Source organism: Amblyomma mixtum, chromosome 2, assembly GCF_055824585.1.
Source record: "Amblyomma mixtum isolate Tamu chromosome 2, ASM5582458v1, whole genome shotgun sequence".
Lineage (NCBI taxonomy): Eukaryota > Metazoa > Arthropoda > Arachnida > Ixodida > Ixodidae > Amblyomma > Amblyomma mixtum.
Genome location: NC_143013.1, coordinates 250,104,075 through 250,125,788, shown reverse-complemented (window position 1 = coordinate 250,125,788; position 21,714 = coordinate 250,104,075). Strand labels below are relative to the sequence as shown.

General features: G+C 45.6%; 1 protein-coding gene and 1 long non-coding RNA gene across 2 annotated transcripts in view; both read left to right on the top strand.

Annotated features, from left to right (window-relative positions):
• The window catches only part of LOC149363470 (uncharacterized), a 36,475-nt gene extending 22,363 nt beyond the window's left edge, over positions 1–14,112 (top strand). The window contains exon 2 of the long non-coding RNA XR_016289081.1: positions 13,766–14,112. This is a non-coding gene — a long non-coding RNA (uncharacterized LOC149363470). The remainder of the gene's footprint in view (positions 1–13,765) is intronic.
• Positions 2,409–11,984, top strand: LOC149363471 (neuferricin-like). The gene is made up of 4 exons (XM_089573486.1): positions 2,409–2,803; positions 2,917–3,057; positions 4,221–4,407; positions 11,034–11,984. Exons 1-4 carry the CDS (start codon positions 2,476–2,478, stop codon positions 11,251–11,253), a joined length of 876 nt encoding a protein of 291 aa, XP_089429612.1. The 5' UTR covers positions 2,409–2,475; the 3' UTR covers positions 11,254–11,984.
• Positions 14,113–21,714: the final 7,602 nt, after the last annotated feature.

Below are 21,714 nucleotides of genomic sequence, written 5' to 3'. Positions count from 1 at the left end.
TTTGCGCCATTAAAGCGGAGTATGCGCGTTTCTTGCAACCAGAGAAACCGGCCGCTCGGAAAAGGCGCATAAAAGGCGAGATTTATGTTCACTGTCTCCTTCCGACCAAGTAAGACATTCTTCATCTCGGCCGCTGCAACATTATTACCGGTGGCGTGTTGACAAAATCAGTCATGTGCTTGACCAAAGAGATTCCTAAAAATATGGCGGTCAAGAAAAGAAAACTTGTCTGCAATAAAGTACAAGTTGAGCGAACGTCGCAGTAATTTCGATAACATGCATCAGGAAGAAAATACTCATTTAATTTTTGTTTAAACATCTTGTTGGTTAGGGCCAATGACATTCCTGCTGCTTATGAGGCTATGCCGTATCAGTTTTTACAGCCACAGCTGTTCAGCGCCAGCTTGTCGTAGTCATCGGCGTAACCGGTGGATGCGTTGGCATGATAACCACTCGTTAATATACCTCTCTGAAACGTTGCATTGCAAGAGAGAAAGAGACTGCGGAAGCATATGTTGAACTGGGCGAGCAGAAAAGCGTCCATTATTACAAGCGTGAACAGGCGGGGACTACAAAAAGCGTGAACACACAAGTGCTTTGTGCGAACGGTCGTGTTCGCGCTTTAATAAAGAGAAAACGAGTTGAAGCGCCACCCTCTACGTGCCGCCCTTGAGGTTTAAGATGACGTTGGTCAGGATGTGCTGGGCTGATGAGAGTTCCTGTGAACCAGACCACCCCTGGTGAGACCCGTAGGTGCTATCGAAAAAAAGAAGGCAACTGTCGCGAGGCGAACGCCGAACGATCTGATGCAAGGCACGCGTTATAAGCGGTGTAAGTGGCGGAGTGTCTGCATTATGTTTAAAACTAGGCTAAGGTCACCTGAGTGAGCCTGTTTTCCAGAAATCTCAAGCCCTGCGTACCGCGGGCAGCCTGGGTACCTGGGCAGATCATTAGCATTCAGACGACGAGTTCTAACGAATGCTAAAACAGGACGACGTCGCAGATGTAAAGCTGGTTTCCATTTCATATGACTAAGCTCCATAATCATTATTGTTTCGCTTTTGTGTTGTGGCGCCTTCAATGTTATACGGTCATGTGAGCTGCATTTCGATGCGCTTGCGATAGTGCTCTGAAACAACTGCAACAGAAGAATGGCCATCGCGGGTTCTGCCGCGGATGCCGAATGCAGCGGATGCCGAATGCAGCGGATGCCGAATGCATGCAGCGGATGCCGAATGCATGCAGCGGATAGCGGAAACATAATGCGAAACATAAATTTTGGGACACACTAAAAAGCGCACAGCGGTCGATATGAACACAAATTGCTTCACTACGGAGAGCCTAAAAACGAAATTTTGGAAGATAAATATATTCATTCGTTTAGAGGCAGCACAGCGTACGTATAGAGACTGCAATCTTGTCTCTCCATTTTATGCGTGCTCCCTCAGCTGCTTATTCCGGGTTCATTATTCAGATGAAGATTTTCCTCAAGCGCATGATGAAATTCTGGAATCTTCAAATAAAATGCTAAGAGCAAAGGGAAACAGGCCATTCATATACTGAGATCATTATTCCTCTGAAGCTAGGTGTAACCGCCACTTTCGAACTAATGGCGTTTGTGTGCAAACAGCAGTTGACAAGAACAAACCATTGTACGCGCGTATTTTCACTGTACCGGCAGCAGCTCTATGTTGATGAGTCCCAAAACGACTCAGGCTATGAGGGACACCGTAGTGGAGGGCTCCGGAAATTTTGACTACCTGGGGTTCTTTAACATGCACTGACATCGCACAGTACACGGGCCTCTACAGTTTCGCCTCTATCAAAGTTCGACCGCCACGGCTGGAATCGAACCCCCGTCTTTCGGGTCAGCAGCCGAGCGCCATAACCTGGGTGCTGCTGTCTACCTGAGCTAAGTCGAAAGATATCAGGGACATGGAAGAAAATAGGGAGGCGAAACACGGTTAGGAGGGATAGAGGGAGGAATGCAGGGAGGTCACATTCACACTAATAAAGAAAAATGTATGCAAAGCCGCTCTCGCACCATGAAATAGTCCGCAATATCTATACCTGTCTTGCGAGTCGGACCTTCTGGAAAATTGGTTTTTGATAACTGTTACACACCTAGCTCGCCGCAGTGAGAGAAGGGAGGAAGGTGGGAGTGGAAGAAGAAAGAGAGAAAGAAGCGCCGTAGTGGAGGGCTCCGGAATAATCAGAATAATCTTGACCACATAGGGATCTTTAACGTGCACTGACATCGCACAGAATACGGACGCCAGTCCGATCTTCTGATTCTTTCGTGATAAATCTCCACGTGCAAGGCGGCTTTTCCTACAACCTACAACCGAAGCCTCGCGCTTTCCGGAGCGCATGGCCAGGTGACCACGTCACCACGCGAAGTTAGAACAAGTTTAGCTGGCTTGGCGAGCACGCGCTTCTCGGGCGGCAACGTTGTGCCATTTCTGCCGTGCAAAAATGGCGGCGAAACTAATATATGTTTCCGCGCTCCTCGTCGCGTTTGCCGCGGTTGCTTTCGTGTATTTCGAGCCTATTCCGCGCGAAAAGTACCCTGGTCTCGTACGGAAGATCCACAGCGAGCTGTTGAGGTCGGGGAGGTATGTGGGCAGTTTCTTTTGCCGATCGAAGGTAACCGCCAAGGGAGTGTTCACCGCGGAAGAGCTGGCAAGGTACGACGGCAGCGGCGAATCCCTCGGTCTTTATTTGGCTGTGCTGGGACGCGTTTACGACGTCTCCAAAGGTGCTGAACACTACAGGCCCGGAGGCGGCTACTCGCAGTTCGCCGGTAAGTGCACTTCCGCGTGCTGATGCGTCGCGCAGTACCCTTTTTTTGGGAATGTGACCACTTCCTGGTGCGGGGTCACGACTAATATCGTATTCGGCGTTGTTTGTTTTCAGGCCGAGACGCATCGAGGGCCTACATAACGGGTGAATTCACCGAAGAAGGCCTGACAGACGATCTCAATGGCTTGTCGGATGAAAACCTGCTGTCTTTCTCGCAATGGGTGGATTTTTACGAAAAGGACTACACCTTTGTCGGTACGGTGAAAAGAACTATGTTTCTCGCCATGTCGAGCCGCGTGTATGTGTTGAAAAAAAAAAAAGAATTTTTGAGCTTAACTTTTTATTTTTTATGCAGGCGAAGGAGGAAGGGGAGCCTGGCTAAAGTTTGTTTACGCTTGTGTGTGCACAAGGGGGCGTGGCGTTTCGTTTCATTTCGTTTCGTGGCGTTTCGTTTAGCGTCGCTGATGTAGCCTACGTGTGAAAAGTTTTCGTACTTAGTGGCAAATCAAGACAAGAACAGAGACAAAACACAACACAGGCGCTGACTATCAACAGAAATACAAGGAAATCATTCCTTGTCCTTTTGCCTTCTGTTTGTTAGCGGCGTTAAAATGAGTGTACACCGCCTTGCCCAGATTTCTGTTCTTCACCTGTTCTTCACTTGTTTTGTTCCTTTTCATTAAAGAACGAATAATGATCAGTCAGTATCCAACAAATATTCTGCTATTTGTATGACAGAACATTTAGATGAGATGGGTGCTGTCGCAGCACCCAGAATAAATAAGAGAATGATAAAGAATAAAAGGAACTATGATTTGAAGTTACTGTTTGCAACCCTTGTCAACAAACATTTCCAGTTCAATTATACACACTCCTTATTTTGTAGACTCTGCTACAGGGACGTTTGAGGCACTATGTGTGTGTGTGTATATGTGTTATGTGTGAATATTTCCAGCAGAATATTTCCAGTCTTTGCCATAAAACATTGAGACTGTGACCTGGTTGTAAAGCTACAGAAAAACCTTGATATCTGTGCGATGGTCTCTCCTCAGTTTTAATGTGGCGTGTCTGAAGCGAAGGGTACCACAGTCATTCCATGCGTTACATATTTCAGGGTGACATTTCTGAAACCATTTCAGTAAGGACATTTCTTGTCAAACAGTTAGCTTATGCAGGCCCTTATTCTTTTGGAACTTTGAGGATCTTTATAGGGACACTAAAGGAGAATACAAGTGTTTAGAAAGTAGAAGCATTGTAGGCAATTGTTTGTGCATCTAAAACTATGAATGCATGCTTGACTTTGCATGCATTCATTCGACCTTTGCTATGTGATGCGTCTAGGCAGGCTGAAATTTCTTGCTGACTGCTAAAAAGCAGCTTTGAATTTGAGGTTTGATCATCGCTGCTTCTTACAACAGGCAAGCTGTCAGGTCGGTACTACACGAATGCCGGAGAGCCAACTGACGAGCTGCGGGCAGTCTGGGCGGCCATAGAGAGGGCTAAGGAGAAAGAGTACCTGGCCCATGAAAAGAGCAAGGTCTTCCCTCCCTGCAACTCTGAGTGGACTCCGCAAAAGGGCAGCAGCGTTTGGTGCAGCAAAAGCAGGTGAGACCTGTTTGGCAGTCTTCCTGTCCGAGCTGCGCAGCTGTAGTGGTTTTATAAGAGTTGTGCCTTCGCCTTTTTGGTACGTTTTCGTACAATTAACGTGAAAAGAAACATAACAGTGTTCCTGGAGGACAGACTTGAAATCTAAATTTCTACAAATTATATTTGAAACTGAGAAACATGTATGAAGGATGTCTAGTAAGTTTTGACTCCTGGGCAAAAACCTTTTATTAAGTGCTGATGTAATTGAAACTGGCAACCTTCGTAATTCTTGAATTCTCTCCTTTCCAACAGTGCAGTACTTTTTGATGTAGTTTGTACCATTAAAAGTACAGCCGGGCCAAATCTTTAGCTGGTGTGAGTGATGGTCGCGTTTTCCATCCTCCTGCAGCTTATGACGGAGCAAACTTGCGAAAATATTGAATATAAGCACAGGCTCACTAAGCCCATGCGTTATATTGACCTTTCCGCAGGTTTCCTTCACGCATGCCAGCTAAAGATTTGGCCGGCTGTACATTTGCTGCTAGTACAGTCGTGGGTAAAAAAGATTAGCACACATGACGGAAAACCCGAGCGCCGGGATGACAACGCGTGGCGCTGCGGGTGGCGAAGAGGCTGATAACGAGAGTGCCGGTCCGTTCCCATTCTACAGTATTAGGGGGGTTCAGCGAACTGCCACGGAGAGCAAAATTACTGGCTAAAAGCAGCGCTATCATCTATTGTTCCCGCGAGTTCTTTTTGACAAACCATCACAGACATAAAAAAACAGTAATAAAAAGAGGCTATCTTTGCTCATGATAACCGAGCCAAAATAAATGCCGCAAGCACAGCCACGTAGGGTCGGCACTTCAATGGTCGGGCGGTGCACGCTTGATAAAGCTTACTTCCTGCCGTCCCCCCCTACGCTGCAAACATGGAAACGGCCCGATAGGCAGGTCTGCGAACCGCAGTGCCGCGTGGTGAGATATACAAATTCTGATCGCCAGTGATCTGTGCTAATATTTTTTGCTCGCGACTGTACACTAGTCTGCATTATGTGAGATTGCAATGGCTGTTTTGCCTGAGCGTAACTCTCACTTGAAGAGCACAGGCGAGGTGTGCAATGCTCTTCTGATGATGAATTGTGTCTCCAAGCTGCTAGACCAGAGCTCGTGCCACTAAAACTCGTGTTTCTGAAATGAAAAAAAAAAAAAATTGATGGGGTGCAAATTCTCACGCATTAAAGAGGTGACTTGCCATTCTTCTACAGTGGCGCATAGAGGGTGGCTTACTGGTGATAATAGTGGACTGCCACTTCAGGACAGTATATCGAAAAGTGGCATGTGCCAAAGGAAGAGCATATTCTAAACTTCAGTCATCGTTAAACTGTGTGGGAAAACAGGACAGACGAAAGAAAGGACACACAGCATGAGCACTGTTCGACAATGATTCAGTACCAACTGGGCCAAATCGCAGCCTTATCTAAATTTCAGTTTTAATTGTAACATTTTTAAAACCATCACACAGTAAAAAGACTACAATCTAGGAAGCAGGATTTAACACCTCTCATTAAATGGTGTGTATATATATGCATGAACATTCAAACAGGCCATGCAGAAGTCGTATTGTGGTTGAGAATAGTATTTTCCTTATAGACAAGCATAAGGATGGAGTATGCAGACATTTCTGATCAAAGCTTTCATTCATTGTTGCCCAAGTTTGTTGTTGTTCAAGCCCTATAATTTTCTGCTGTGAAAAGGTTTAAGTTCATGGATTCAGAGCAAGAATCCACATTGTTTCCTAGGAATTAAGCCTCCCACAGGTTAACGCATGCAGTCATTTCTTGCCACGCTGCTGCGTGTGTTGCGCTGCACAGTTCTGCACTCGTTCACACCTTTTTATGCGAAGCGTACTACTTTAGCTACCACTTCAGCCCTTCACCGTGGTTATGCGCCTCCAAATCACGTGATACATGACGTCACACCACGTGACACGATGACGTCACGACAGTAGAGAAACGGGGGCCCATCTCGCGCCGTCGCTGTGGTTGTGCGCCTTCAAATCACGTGACACGATGACGTCACACCACGTGACACGATGACGTCACGACAGTGGAGAAACGGGGGCCCACCTCGCGCCGTCGCTGTGGTTGTGCGCCTCCAAATTACGCGACACGATGATGCTTCGCATTCTCCAGGCTTAACCAAGTTAAGCCTCAGCCATTTTTTCCCCCTCTCTACCCTTCATGGCTCTTTCTCTGCCTTCTCTTCTTTCTCAATGGCCCGTGCCGCCTTCTTTCCATGTTTGTAGCAACTCTTTCTCTGCCCTTCGTCTAATTAGTTCAAGGTCGTCGAGTAATTGACTCTTCCCTGCAGCTTATGAGCCTGCTGTGTGAGCTCGCTGTTTAGGCATAGCAAAGAACAGCGGAAAAAAAAATTGTGGTATATTCAAAATATAACGTGGTGCTTTCCGTAGCAGATGGTTTAATGGTGAACTCTCTTTATACTCGTGCGAATACTGCAGTATTACTTTCAAGAGGCGCCAGTATCTCAGCTCTTCCTATACAAGCGTGTTGAGCACATTGCTGACGGGGACACATTGCTTGCCTTACTTGAGCGAATGTAAAAGCAAGCATGTCAAGGCACCAGCATAACTTTGTTGATTACCAGATTCTACCTTTCAAGAGAGTTCACACAATTAACTTAGATTTCTATCATTCTATCATACCACTGATGTCGGGAAACGCAATACATAAAAAAAGTAGCACACAGTTCTGGGAAAAATCCTGAAATTTGTGTTTTTTCAGGGATTCGCGGAAAACCAGGGTCAGTGTAGTAACACAGCTCCTGTGAAAAAGCAGCTTGCCTCCTCACAGTCTGCAGTGCAATGCCTGCTAACTGTCAGATCTTGTCTTCAGCGTTATTGCGGTATTCACTGATTCTGTCGTTCAAGCGGCACCACGTGTGCCCAACTTAATGAGTGCTCCAGGAAAGAGGTATCTGGTAAACAGCATCTTCTTTTGCAGTTGAAAGCGTGTGTTGAGAACTGTGCTTAAAGAGTAGTGCGAAAGTTGGAAGACAGCAAAATGGATACAGCAAAGTGCACTCTGACAGCCGCTATTTATTCAGACAACAAGGTGCTTTTATACATTTGGTGAGCGTGCGCAGACCAGTGCACAAGTCAAATCTATTTTTATCGAGCTGTACCACACACGTGCATTATCGCCGGTTGTTTATTAGTTTGACCCTGCAATCTGGCGAATCTTGTAGGTGCCAATGCGGTAATCACAAAGCCTGCTACCTTTTCTCGCTTTGTGCAAGTCATAAATGTGCGCCTTGCTTTGAGGCAATAAGTCTTAGGCTTTGCGGGATACAGAAATGAACATGAGATATGTGAAGCTTGTGAAATACTCGAGACAGGTAATGGCAAATCTGTAAGTACCTTTCTGTAACTGTGGAGGAGGAGATAATGAAGAAACGTCAGTAACACACATGTGCGGCGGTACAGCTGGATAAAATAGACTTGTGTACATTGGTCTGGGCATACACATCGACTGTATAACACCTCTTTGTTGTCTAAATAAACTGCAGTTGTAAGTGTGCACTGTTTTGGTGGTCTTTGTTGTTGTCCCTGTAAAGGGGCCGCATGACGTAAATCAAGAATGTGGTTTTTATTCTTTGTATGCATAGCATGGTACATTCTGATGCCTGAACTCCCAAAGATATTGCGGATTGAAGGCAAACATCGGGCAGCCCCCGTTGTGTTAGCCACCCCTGCCCTCTCTGTGTCATATACGCAGAATGACACCGCCAAAGTGTGTAACTCTGACAAGGGAACAATTGATGCAAGCTTCCGCTGCGTTTGTGCAATGCGCAGTTCTGATTGGTAGTGCCCAATCTCTGGCACTACGCTAGTGAAAAGAGCGAGTGAAGTGTATTTTTTTGTGGTCGTCTTATTTTTATTTCGCCAAGTGGCCTAATTTGTGTTTGCATTTTTGCTTTGGTTGCAATTATTCTTTTTGCATGGCGTCGGGAATGCCTGAGGAGTCCCTTTAACCAGAATAATCTTAAGTGATAATGCTGGAGGGCCTTTTAACCGCTGTGTAGTGTCTTGGTAGTAGCGTGCTAATGGAACACCATGTACAACCAACCAACCCCTATTTCTGCTTGTCTTGTGCGGATATCATGTCTTCTTTTTCTTTTTTGGATGCCTTATGGCACCTGGACATTTGTGCCTCTGGTAAATTCCTGTCCTCTTCGGCTTATCATCCATGTGCCAATAGCTGATTGCAAATTGGCACAAAATTTTTATGTACTGCTGGTCACAACTGTGCCACGACACGACACAGAGAAACATCACAACTGATCCGAGCGTTCAGTAGCATGTAGACAACAGATCAGATTTGGGTCTGAGTGTACGCATGAAGCCCCCAACAAACTGCCCTGCCTTTCAGGCCCCCTCCCCTGACTTTTCCGATTGGCCTACCACAACTGATCTCGTTTTTTTTTTTTTTTTTGGACAGACCCTATATATATATGCTTCAGACATGGCAGTTGCGCGAAACACACACACACAAGACAGGTTACCGGACGAGCGCAATCCCGTAACCGTTTCGCGCAACTGCCATGTCTGAAGTATTGAACCAACTAGCCCGACAACACGTTCTACTTAATTGCGCTCGTCCCGTAACCTGTCTTGTGTGTGTGTGTGTTTCGCGCAACTGCCATGTCTGAAGTATTGAACCAAATAGCCCGACAACACGTTCTACTTAATCATTGCGCTCGTCCCGTGACCTGTCTTGTGTGTGTGTGTTTTGCGCAACTGCCATGTCTGAAGTATTGAACCAACTAGCCCGACAACACGTTCTACTTAATCATTGCGCTCGTCCCGTGACCTGTCTTGTGTGTGTGTGTTTCGCGCAACTGCCATGTCTGAAGTATTGAACCAACTAGCCCGACAACACGTTCTACTTAATCATTGCGCTCGTCCCGTAATCTGTCTTGTGTGTGTGTGTTTCGCGCAACTGCCATGTCTGAAGTATTGAACCAACTAGCCCAACAACACGTTCTACTTAATCAATTGCGCTCGTTCCGTAACCTGTCTTGTGTGTGTGTGTTTCGCGCAACTGCCATGTCTGAAGTATTGAACCAACTAGCCCGACAACACGTTCTACTTAATATATATGCTTGTTCTCTCGAGAAAAGTGGAGTAAGACAAACATGCAGGGACAGTGAAAATTTGTCTTATCAGAAGCTTATCTTATTGGAAGTGCTTTCCTGCCCTCCCTCCCTCACACCGAAAAATGTAAGCATGCCAGATGTGTCCAAGTGCATGCTACATGGAAGCAATGAATAAAATGACCTTGCAGTGAGAAGATAACTGACTTAAACAAGCGCCTGTTATTCTTCTCGTTAACAGCATTGTCTGGGGTCTTTTTTTTTTTGCCACCTTTCTTTCTTCTGCAGTGACTGCTATTTGTGTTCTGCTCGTTGCTTTCCTTCTGGCTTGGAACACTCCAAAGGTTCCCAGCTGGCTAGCCACACGTGTTGCTCTAATCTCGCTCCTGGCGCAGTGTGGCTATTACCAGCTCTATAAGCAGATGCACCACGTGTTTTTCCATCTGCCACAAGCAATTTGCAAGTGGTAACATGGTAACGTTACCGTGATGACATTGATAACGTGTGTTGTGACGCCATGTCTATTCAAACCTCTCAATGAGCAGGCGCACTAAATGTACTGCACACCTGTATGCCTACACGAAGATGTTCGTAACCTGTCCAGAACATAGCCCTTCCCGTGTTACCTTCAGTCCCCATGCACTAGCTTTCATGGATTTCAAATGCACAAAAGATGAGAAACTTGGAGAAAGACCGCAGCAACCTGCATGAGCTGCATGAGCAATGTGAACGATGAATAAGTGGGATTGGACCGTTATGTCTCTGTAGGCGGGACACTGGTCTTGAAAAAAAAAATTTATTAATGAGGTCACAGTTACGAAATCTTCAGGGAATATGTATTTTTGTGTGCTGATTCTAAATATGTCATTTAATTTCACGCAAAACAATTCCTTGAGCACTTATGCACTTTTTATGCTAGCATTTTGCAGAGAGTTTTGAAGAAAATTTGCTGCGGGAAACTCACTGAAATGTATGCCATTGGGTTCTCTTGACACCAAGGAATACAATAAGGGTGAAACTGTCTTCCTGCCTATCATAGAACTTGAGTTGTAGAGTTTTGAAGTTGTCGCTTCAGAAATGAGAAGGAAAGTGTGTATTCCTGTTTCTGAAGTGGCAGCTTCAGTACCCTATTACTGAAGTTCTATGATAGCCAGGATGATAATTTTACTCTTATTGTATTCCTTGGTGTCAAGAGAACCCAATGGCATACATATCAGCGAGTTTCCTGCAGCAAATTTTCTTCGAAACTCTCCGCAAAATACTTGCATAAAAGATGCATAAGTGCTCAAGGAATTGTTTTACATGAAATTAAATGGCATATCTAGAATCAGCGCACAAAAATACATGTGCCCTGAAAATTTTATAACTATGACTAAATTAATAAAATTTTCTTTTCAAGACCAGTGTCCCCCCTTAAAATCCACATTTCCAGGCATGCAATCACTAAATTTCCTTTCTTATTTTTTCCAGTGGTGGAGTGGAACGTAGCTGGGCCGGAGTGCCGCGCCAGTACTTTGAGCGCGACGCTGGTTCTGTCCGGTGTGTGTGCGTCCGCACGACGGGACCGCCTTCCAACCACCCCGAAGGGGCGTCGCACAAGAACCGTGGTGACCTGGACGACCCCCACCTCAAGGAGTACCCTGGCTGCCCTCCCACGTCCGACACCTGCAAGGTGCCGGACTCGCAGTGAGGTGTGCTGCGAACAGGGGATGACGGCGGCAGGGGAATCTTCTCTCAATGACTTTTAGCTTTGCACTTCGCACAATTGTTTCTCTCTCTCTCTTGCTCTGGTGCCATATGTGCAAAATGTGCGTTGGCAGTGACGGGGCATTACTTCTAGCAGCTGTGGAGTGGGAAAAAAAAAAAAAAGACCAGTTTTTATGTTGAGGAAGACTTTTTTGTGAAGGGCACTAGGCAGTGTGAGTCAATGTACTTATCTGGTGTTATTAATTCATGTGTCCTTTTAAAGTAATGACTAAAACGTGTAGGAGCTCCTAACATGTCAATGGGACAAGAAAGGTGCTTGAACAAAGTGGTTTCACTTTAGTTGTTTGCAGTGTGTTGTATGTTGTATTCCTCACTGCCACAGGACGATTACCGCTACAGTAATGCTACGAGAACCTCATTGGGAAGGCTTCTCAGCAACCTTGTGTTGCTGAACCTGACTCTGATAGTGCAGAAGCACTTACCGCTAATGTAGCAGGCCACTTTAGTGCAGTGTGGAGCTTAAGCCTTTAGTGAACATAATTTTATTGTGTGCTTCAGAGCATTAAAACCCGAGTGACTCATTACCTTATTATATGGTGCATAGCTGCCTTGAATGTTACTTAAAAATGTAGTCGGCCTTCCAGGAAAGATGCGCTGTTTATTAAGGGCAAGCCAGAATAATGCAATAAATTTTTTCAACTTTCAGTGTGTTTACCCCGAAAGCCTCCTGTGTACTTACCTTCTCTAATGTGGCAGACGCTCGCTGTAAGCTGCAGGCATGAAAGCGATTCGGTTCTGAAAGGTGCGATGGCAGCTTGGCCAAAGAGCGCCACGGCAGATGTGCTTTTGATCGGTGCAACGTGGGATCAAATACCGTTTTTACCAAGCACTTCTTCCCAGAGAAAGTTGAGCGCCAGGACAGGAGGTTATGCATTGTAAGACCGGGGAAAAATGTTATCAGTAGCTGAACGTTTTGCCTGCCATGCCTGTTACATGTGCAACTATGGCGTAGTTTTGGAGAGGTTTCTTAGAATCGAAGTATGGCAGCCATTGTTTGTTGTTTCTGGTTGTCGGGTGCACCTCGGAGTAAGCTGAAAGTAGCACGCTACGTTATCTACTTTCGGGATGTTTGCATAGTTAAAACTTGTAAAGTTCAAGGAACTTGCTAAGAAATTGTATGCGATGCCAGTTACCCTTATTGGGTGTTCAGTGTGGAATATACCATCAGTGCTCATGAATATACCATCAGCCTTGCATGAGGTTCCTAAAAAGGCTGCTTTATTCAGTAAATTCTTTTACTCTCGATTTACTGCATTTATTTACTCTTTGAACTGCTCTAATTTTCTGGTCGCAGCTAAAAAGCTGATATGCTGCATCAAATATTGTTTTTCAAGACATCAGAATTTTTCTCTTTACTATTTATTGCTGTGTATGCTTGGATCTTCATTGTGCCTTCTTTGTAGATGGTTATGTAGCTTTCAGACAACTTCGTTTATGGGCTTCGCAGTACAAGGGAAAGTAACAGAGCAAAAAGCGCTTGGCTTGTTAGTGACGTTACCGGTGTGGTGAAGACAAGGCAGAGTTGTTGGATAGGTTTTATTTCAATGTGGGTCTACCGGACAAAGATATGCAACAAACCCAGTGGACTGCATCTGAAAATGGATTGGCGTAGTCGTGTCAGGAGTGCCGTGAAGTGTTTGTTCCCATGTCCTTGAGACACAGTCCACCGCAATGTTAAGTGAACAATATGCTCAGACGGGCACCTAATTGTTGGAATGTCTTCAGGTGCCTCGGTCTGGAATGTGCCCGTGAACTTTGTAGTCTTTTATTTCACATAAAAACTCTGGCTTTGAAAGCAGGACTTTTAACTTAAATTTAGTGGTTGGTTGGTTGGTTTATGGGGTTTAACGTCCCAAAGCGACTAAGGCTATGAGAGACGCCGTAGTGGAGGGCTCCGGAAATTTCGACCACCTGGGGTTCTTTAACGTGCACTGACATCGCACAGTGCACGGGCCACTAGAATTTCTCCTCCAAAGAAATTCAACCGCCGCGGCCGGTATCGAATCCGCGTCTTTCGGGTCAGCAGCCGAGCACCATAACCACTGAGCCACCGCAGTAGCGCACGTTATTGTCAAAACATTATAATGATGAACTCCTTTCTAAATCAATCTGATTTCACTTTTGCACAATTTTCACGTGGTGTGTGCGGAACAGGACTTTTTACTGCCAGTTTTGGTGCGTGTGTGCTCATTGAAAACAAATAATGCATAATTTATGCAGCTTGCATTGGCATTTTGAGTTTAGTGGAATATTTGATCATGTTGGTTGTCTAACTGCAACTAGGTGTGAAGCCTAAAGGCTCGCGTAATTTATATGTTATGTGGCATGGAAAGGCCTGTAACTCGAGATTTAAATGCTTGTTATGGATGTCGTGCGCAGAATGTGTGTTTGTACTTTTTTACATGAAGGAAAGGAAGGAGCAAATGCCTGTCTAGATGTCTGAAATATCAGAGGCTGATTGAAGATAGCAATAGCTGCAGCTAATAGTCTTCTCATGAAACACTAATATGGTATAGTTGCATGGTGGCTGCTCTCTGCCATCCGTAGTGCAATCACAGATTTTGATACACCGCTTTAGTGCTAGTACTTGACAGGTTTAACTGGAGCACGGATGTTGAATAGCATCCCCAGAAAAGGAACGGAAAAATTTTTTTTTGCTACTTTGTAAAGTTGTTCACACTGTGTTTGACTTCGTGTTGTGGCTGCAATAATACTACGCTTGTTTCTTTTCTGTACCTGTAATGTTTTGCTAATGTTTTATTAAAATTGATGTGTGTTCTTACTTTGTGCAAATGTCTTTAATTTTATGCTATAGTCAGGTGTAAATGGTCACTTTAGACATCGTTCCTAATGTTATGATTTTATATTTTTGGCTTTTTCTCATGACTTTGGAGCAGAGGCTGTTTCTTAGTGGCTACCCTCAGATGCATCTCGCCTTTGTGATATAGATGAAGTGTGAAGATGACTCCAGCAGTGCGTCTATCCTCAATGTTGAAGGTCAAAAGAACGGAATTTTTGCCTCGGTCCTGATTCAAGGCAAGTCCATCCACTTCCTGATTGACACCGGCTCATCCGTGCCTATTCTTTCTGAAGACCTGTACCACTGATTCTTCACTGATACTTTCCTGCTTAAATCAACCGCAGTTCAACTCTTGGACTATTCTAAGCCTCGGATTACAGTCCAAGAGTGTTTTGTTGCCACAGCAAAGTTCCACGACCATATCGCCTGCATCTTGTTTTACGTTGTCTCGAGTGGAACAATGCTGCTGGGTCTGGATTCTATTGCAGCCCTACAAATGACGATCAAAGGTGCATCGTTGGAATGTCTTTCCATGACACCTGATACATCTCAATTACCTCCTGAGCTATGTCCACACTTCGAACATCTCTTTTTTTAAGGAACTCTGAGTTGCCCGTGGCTACGTGCACAAAGTCAGGGTGCAGGATTCCATTTCTCTTGTTGCTTGCAAGCTCCGACGGTTGCCGTTTGCCATCCGACAGCAAGTGTTCGAGGAACTCCAGAAGCTTGAAGCTCAACACATCACTGAACGGGTGGACGCTTCCAAGTGGATTTCTCTGATAGTCGTTGCTCGGAAAAAGGACGGCTCCATCCGAATCTGTATAGATTTGCGTGAGCCGAACAAGGCTATTGTGGTTGACAGTTTTCCCTTGCCTCAAACGGAAGAACTTCTACATAGCTTGGCCGGGTCACAGCGTTTTTCGAAGTTTGACCTCGCCTTGGCTTACCATCAAGTACCGCTTAGCCCTGAGAGTCAGGAATTGACCACATTCATTACCCACGATGGCCTCTTCCGCTTCAAGCGAGTTAGTTTCAGCCTTATTTCCGCGCCTTCGGCTTTTCTGAAGATGATGCACTTAATTCTAAAAGGGTGCAAGGGTGTCCTCTTCTACATTGATGACGTCGTAGTCTATGGCACCGCCCAACAGTAGCGCCTAGCCAACCTTTGTGCTGTTCTCAAGTGCCTGTCCCAAACCGGACTCAAACTCAACCACAAATGTGTCTTCGATGTTCTGAAGCTCACTTTGCAAAGCGGTGAAGGGCTTTCTGCTTTGTTCTGCCATCGAGGCGATTATGAAGGCTCCGACTCCATCTAACATCGGTGAGCTTCGCTCCCTCCTTGGACTTGCGGGTTTCTACTCCAAGTTTATCCCGCATTACTGCGACGTCGTTGAGCCTATGCGCGCCCTACTTCGTGGAAGCGGCTCAGCCTTCGCTTGGACCACTGATGTGGATTCAGGCTTCAAACTACTAAAGTCCATGTTGACGTCATGTGACGTGCTGCATTTTTTTTGATCCTGCCCTTCCCATGGTCGTAACGACTGACGCTTCCGGATATGGCCTTGGGGCAGTGCTTCAGCAAGACAACGGCCATTCCCTGCAAACTGTTGCGTTTGCCTCCCGTACCTTGACACCCCAAGAAAGAAAGTACTCTGTTGGCGAACGTGAGGCCCTAGCTTGCGTTTGGGCGTGCGAACGCTGGCACGTGTATTTGTGGGGCCGGCCTTTTGTTCTACGCACCGACCACAGTGCACTGGTCACTTTGCTGTCGGCGAAAGGAATGGGACATGGGCCATTACGAATTTCATGTTGGCCTGTTATGCTACAACTATACTGTAGAGTACCGTAAAGGCAATGACAACTCTGTTGCGGATGCTCTGTCTCGAATTCCCTTACCGACCACATCGTGCAGTGAGTCGAGTAAGTTCGACGCCAGTGACGACGATTTCGTCTGCCTGCTATCCCCAGCTCCAGCGGCCTTTTTCGCTGGCATTTGGCCGCCTATCGACTGCATCAGAGTGCCGCCGACCAGTCCACATTCCGGAACCGTGGTCCAGGGTTCATCTTGGGACGTGCCTTCAACCCAGCTGATGTCAGCCGCTGATGTTAGCCGCCCAGGCTCTTCATTGCACCTGGCTTCGCTTGCTCCAGAATCGGCAGCCGCTCCTCAACCCTCATGTACATCGACAGCGGCAACTGCGGCTTCACTTCCTGCACCACCTCACAGAAGTACCGTATTTTCCGGTGTATAAGACGCGGCTTTTTTTCAAAAATCTTGCTGGTGCGTCCTATACAAGGGTGCGTCTTATATGCGAATTTTTCTTTTTTTTTTTTGCGAGTTTCGAAGTTACTCAGGTTCACGTGCAAGCTGTTTTCACCAAAATATATCACTACCAATGATGCGGTTGTAACACGGTTAATACTTCCATACCGGGACCACGGTGTGGAACTTTTTTAGGTGAACTTTATCATGAAACGGCGGGGATGACAACTTCCGGGTTCATAAACATGCGGCCGTTTCAGAGGCCCCAAGCAAAAGAAATATGAAATGCCAAAAGGTGGTGACAATCGTGCTTCTCGCCATTGTCAAGACAAGCCAAGACAAGCCAGCATTTTTTTTATTCACCCTTTGCAACTTTGTTTGCTCCGCGTATACGTAGTACGTACATAGTTCGAAGAGAATGTCTCTGCCGCGTTGCCTCCAGAAATGGGCAAACTTTTTGATAGCGCATCCGAAGATTAAAACTCCGAAGGTTTTAAGTAAAAATGTAATGTTGTTATGGACATAAGGAGTGTTCCTTCGTTTTTTATCTTTTTTTCCAAGAACGTGGGCGGGTATGGCGGGAGTGTTGCCTTTTTCGATTACTTCGCGTTGTTTAATAACCTCTCACAGGAACGGTGCATTTTGGCGATGGTCGCACAAGCATGTTTAATTAACCCTTACTAGCCTAACAGGGTAAATTGGGGTGCGTCTTATACATCAGTGCGTCTTATATACAAACTTTTCCAATTACAGCCTGCATATATGGCGGGTGCGTCTTATACACCGGAAAATACGGTACAAGCCAAAAGAAGCGGTCCGCCAGGTTCAAAGACTATGACATTCACTAGATTTTTTTTTTTTAAAGTGTGGCGGAGTGTGGCAGGTGCCCTGCACGCACTTGTGCGCACAGGGGAAGACGAGGAAATAGAGAATACAGATCGACTCGACCGTATGCTGCGTGTGCTGTTTTTCAGTTTCTAATTAACCCTTCTTACGATACAACAGCCTTCATGCAATTTCTTCCTTCTTTTTGAGGGACGTTGTTTTTTTACTGTGGTTTTGCTGGTGCTTGTGTATTTAACAGGAATACTGCATGGTCTGTGGCACTGTTGTGCTGTAGTTTAATTCATTTATTGCAGGTTGAAGCCTCCGCATATTGTAGGAGGAGCTATCTCATCGTATCCTGATGCCTTTTCAAAAGCATCACATCGTCCGTGCTGGCCTCTTATTTCATTTTTCATAGCAGCTCTTTCAGCTGACGTTAAATGAGAAGTATTGGACTGCTTGTCTATATGTGCTCTTACCTGTTAGCACTGAGACTTGCTTTTATAGAGAAACTTTTCATAATAAGATTCTTTTTGCACATGGTGTCATAGAGTGCTGTACGTAAATTTGCAGCAGAAGTAACGTACATGGTTTTTTTTTACTGGTGTAAAGCACTCTAGGCGGCATCATTCTTTGCTAAAGATATCCCGTGGAAAATTCCTTTGGCATGAAAGGGCCACCTTGAGATTTCACTCCTACAAATTTTTTTCCGTGCCAACAGCATAATATAATAATAATAATAATGATTTATTTCTGTCACCATACAGTGTTGGAGGGGATGGGAATAAAAGCGGTTATCGCTTGACAAGGTTCCCACCCCCTGTACAGCAAATGGGCAGTGGCATGCGACAACACTTCTGAGAGAAAAAAAAAATAAAGACAACAGACAAATATACAATCACCAGCGTGTGTAGAAAATCTATACGGGTTGAAGCAATAACAATAAAAGCAGCAATGAAAAATGCTGTTAAAAAAATTATAACAACCAATGCATGAATATAAGTTTAAAGTATGAATATAACAGGAAAATGTGGCTTCAGAAATAAAGTAGCAGTACTACACAATGTGGTTTGCGATGGCATGAGTATGTGCACTGAAAAGGCATATTCCAAAATAAGCAGGGATAATTGAGAAATCTGTGAAATTGCACTTTGGTATTACAGTTACTCTGTTTCGGCGTTCATTTGCCATATTTCACACCATGTTCACAACCACATGAACTGGATTTAATTTTTTCTTCCTCTGAGCTCCGAATTAACACGTCATTTCGTTTGGGCTTATGGTACTCTTGCAGTCATCTGAAGCGCACATGATGTCACAGGTGCTATGATCATGAATCACATGGATGGCTTCCACAGTGCAGGCCAGAGCAGGTGGCGATTTGCAGATTATGTACGATTTTCTGCGATTTCATTGGCACTGCCTTATTGAAGAAGTGGTGACATCTAACAGCTGGTCGATCACGACTGCCTTGCTGGCTTGTGCAGCCTGCTGCAGCAGGAGCACCTGTTGGTTGCGGGGTGTTTTAGAGTGAGAGTTCTACTCCTCTGGGTACAACCTCCGATTTCGATGTAGATGAGACAATCACCTTCAGTGCCTCACAAGGTCAAACCGAACTTAATTACTTGATGGTATGACCCAAGCTATGATAGTAGGACTCTGTGATCATATGACTGTGACCAGTGGGTACTTGACATTTGATTTGAGACAGTGGGCACCACATCGACAATGACCTTTAGTGCCTCACAAGGTCGAAGCGTGCTTAATTACGTGATGGTATGACCCAAGCTATGATAGTAGGACTCTGTGATCATATGACTGTGACCAGTGGGTACTTGACATTTGATTTGAGACAGTGGGCACCACATTGACAATGACCTTTAGTGCCTCACAAGGTCGAAGCATGCTTAATTACGTGATGGTATGACCCAAGCTATGGTAGTGTGATTGTATGACTCTGACCCTTGACATTTGATTTGAGACAGTGGAGACCATGCTTAACAGAGCTTTCTCTCGCATAACTAGGTTCAAGCCACGTTGAACCCCAGCCATTTTTTTATAGCGTTTCCTGTATCGGGGTTGCTTGTGTTCAGAACATTAATCTCACTGTTTTCATAATTACGGGCGACCCCTGGGGCTACTGGCTGCCAGCAGTCCTGCTGTCAATGATTGGCTGCCTTTGCTTGCACAGCGTGTCTGTGTGCATGCCATATTTGCCAGACAAGCAATGAGTGCTCATTCTAAAATAACGCAGCTAAAAATCGAGATGTTTGCCGTGTTGAAACAGCAGAGCAGAAATTGGTTCATGCTACGTTGACATGCCTTTACTTTGGTGGTCATGTATCGGCGCACCAGATACAAATCAACAGTACAGCCCCGTCCTAGCTGTGCCAGCTGCGGCCACCGTATCCCCGCAAACTTCCTAATCTCATCCACTCACCTGACTTTCTGCTGCCCCCTGCTATGCTTGCCTTCTATAGGAAGCCGCTCCATCACCCTAAGGAACCATCAGTTATTTTACCGTTACATTGCATGCCCTGCCTATTCCTTCTTGATTTCAAACCAGGATATCAGTAACTCACGTTTGTTCCCTGACCCACTCTGCTTTCTTCCTATCTCAAAGTTTCGTAATGTTTCAGTTCAGTGTTTAGTGAAGTCTAATGGTCTTCTACATAGACTGCATTTCTGCTGTCTAGTGACTCTTCCACTGGTACATGTGGTAAAGCGATGAATGATCGGCTGGTACATACTCATCATTTGCAAGGGCACCACTTCCTTGTACTTTTATTCTGGTGGCATGTCTAGTTCAAATTCACCGCTGTATGTTCATATTGCCTATCAGTGAAAAGATAAGTTTCTATAAATTAATGTCAGGAAAATTTCCAGGCACATTTGTTTGGTTTTGGTTTTGTGGGGTTTAACGTCCCAAAGCGACTAAGGCTATGAGAGACGCCGTAGTGAAGGGCTCCGGAAATTTCGACCACCTGGGGTTCTTTAACGTGCACTGACATCGCACAGTACACGGGCCTCAAGAATTTCTCCTCCAAAGAAATTCTAGCCGCCGCGGCCGGGATCGAACCCGCGTCTTTTGGGTCAGCAGCCGAGCACCATAGCCACTGAGCCACCGCGGCGGCCCAGGCACATTTGTGAAAGCGTGGAGTATACCAGGTGTTTCAGGGAAGCTCACTGCTAATTATTAAAACCAGGTTTCGTAATGTAAACCGAAGCTTTTCCAGGCATAGTAACACCAGTGTTGGTGAAAGTCGGTATACAGTTGAATCATGTTAACAAGTTATTACATAAATTCTAATAGTTACCACTTAACTATTGCCGATGGGCGCCTCATTGCAATTAGAGATTTGTAGCCGGCCGTTAGTAATAGCCATATCAGTTATTACAATTTTCGCTGCTGTAGCTCAACGAATGTGCCATTTCTCGCGTCTGAGGAAAGCGTCTGTATCGACGTTAGTCCAATCGCGTCACTCCGTGGCGCGCATACCACGTGACGTGTGCCCGTACTAGAGTGAACTAGAATACCCGTACCGTGGCCCGTACACGCTGCTGTCGCGAGTGTTGGGTTGTTGGTGGCCGTGGCTCCCCCTGTCGGACCTCATCGCAGGCTGTTCGTGCTTTTTATTTCTTCTTCGAGAGTACAGGTGGTGCTGCTGCGTTACACTGCGTAAAGCGAACACTGCGCTGCGCTGCTCCTCGCCACGTCGCTGTTCCAGCACAGGCGAGACCGGCGAGACCGAGAATGTCACGTGCGCTACCGAGTGACGCGATTTCATGGACGCCGCGTTGCGCTGTCCGTAGGCGCGCTGGTTCAGCGCCCTCTGGACTTGGTTTCGAATGGTGCAAAAATGGCCCGAATTTTTTCAGCTACAGCGGCGAGGGTAATCACGATTTCGAAATTTTTGGAAACTGATGGGGCTCTTGCTAACGGCCGGCTACAAACCTGTTTTCAATCAGCCGCCTATCGGTAATAGATAAAACGTTAACTGTAGGGGTGTGCGAATATTCGAAATTTTCGAATATAGTTCGAATATTAGATTTTTGCTATTCGTATTCGATTCGAAATCTAAGTATTCGTGTTGTTTCGATTATTCGATTCCATGCGAATATTCGTATTTAGCCGAATATTTTCTTGCGAGCACCGGCGTACATTTCGGTGCACAACTCCAATCAACATACACATAACAGCATGGCGACGTCCAGAGCCATGCGTAATGTTGGGCCATGCCGTAACTGACTGCGCTTGTGAGCTTCTTTGTGGCTATACCTGCGAAGCTGGTGTAGTCAAAGCTGTGCACGAAGTACCTCGCAATACCTGCCACTTCAGTGCCATGTGAGAGGGAATTACCTGTCTCTGGAGAAGTCGTTTCAGCTAGAAGGGAACGACGATGATGATGATCCTGAGGCTTAATGCCTGACCATGTGGAGCAGCTGTTTTTCCTTCACAACAACCTTTAATGCTCATCCCAGCAACACGCTTTTGC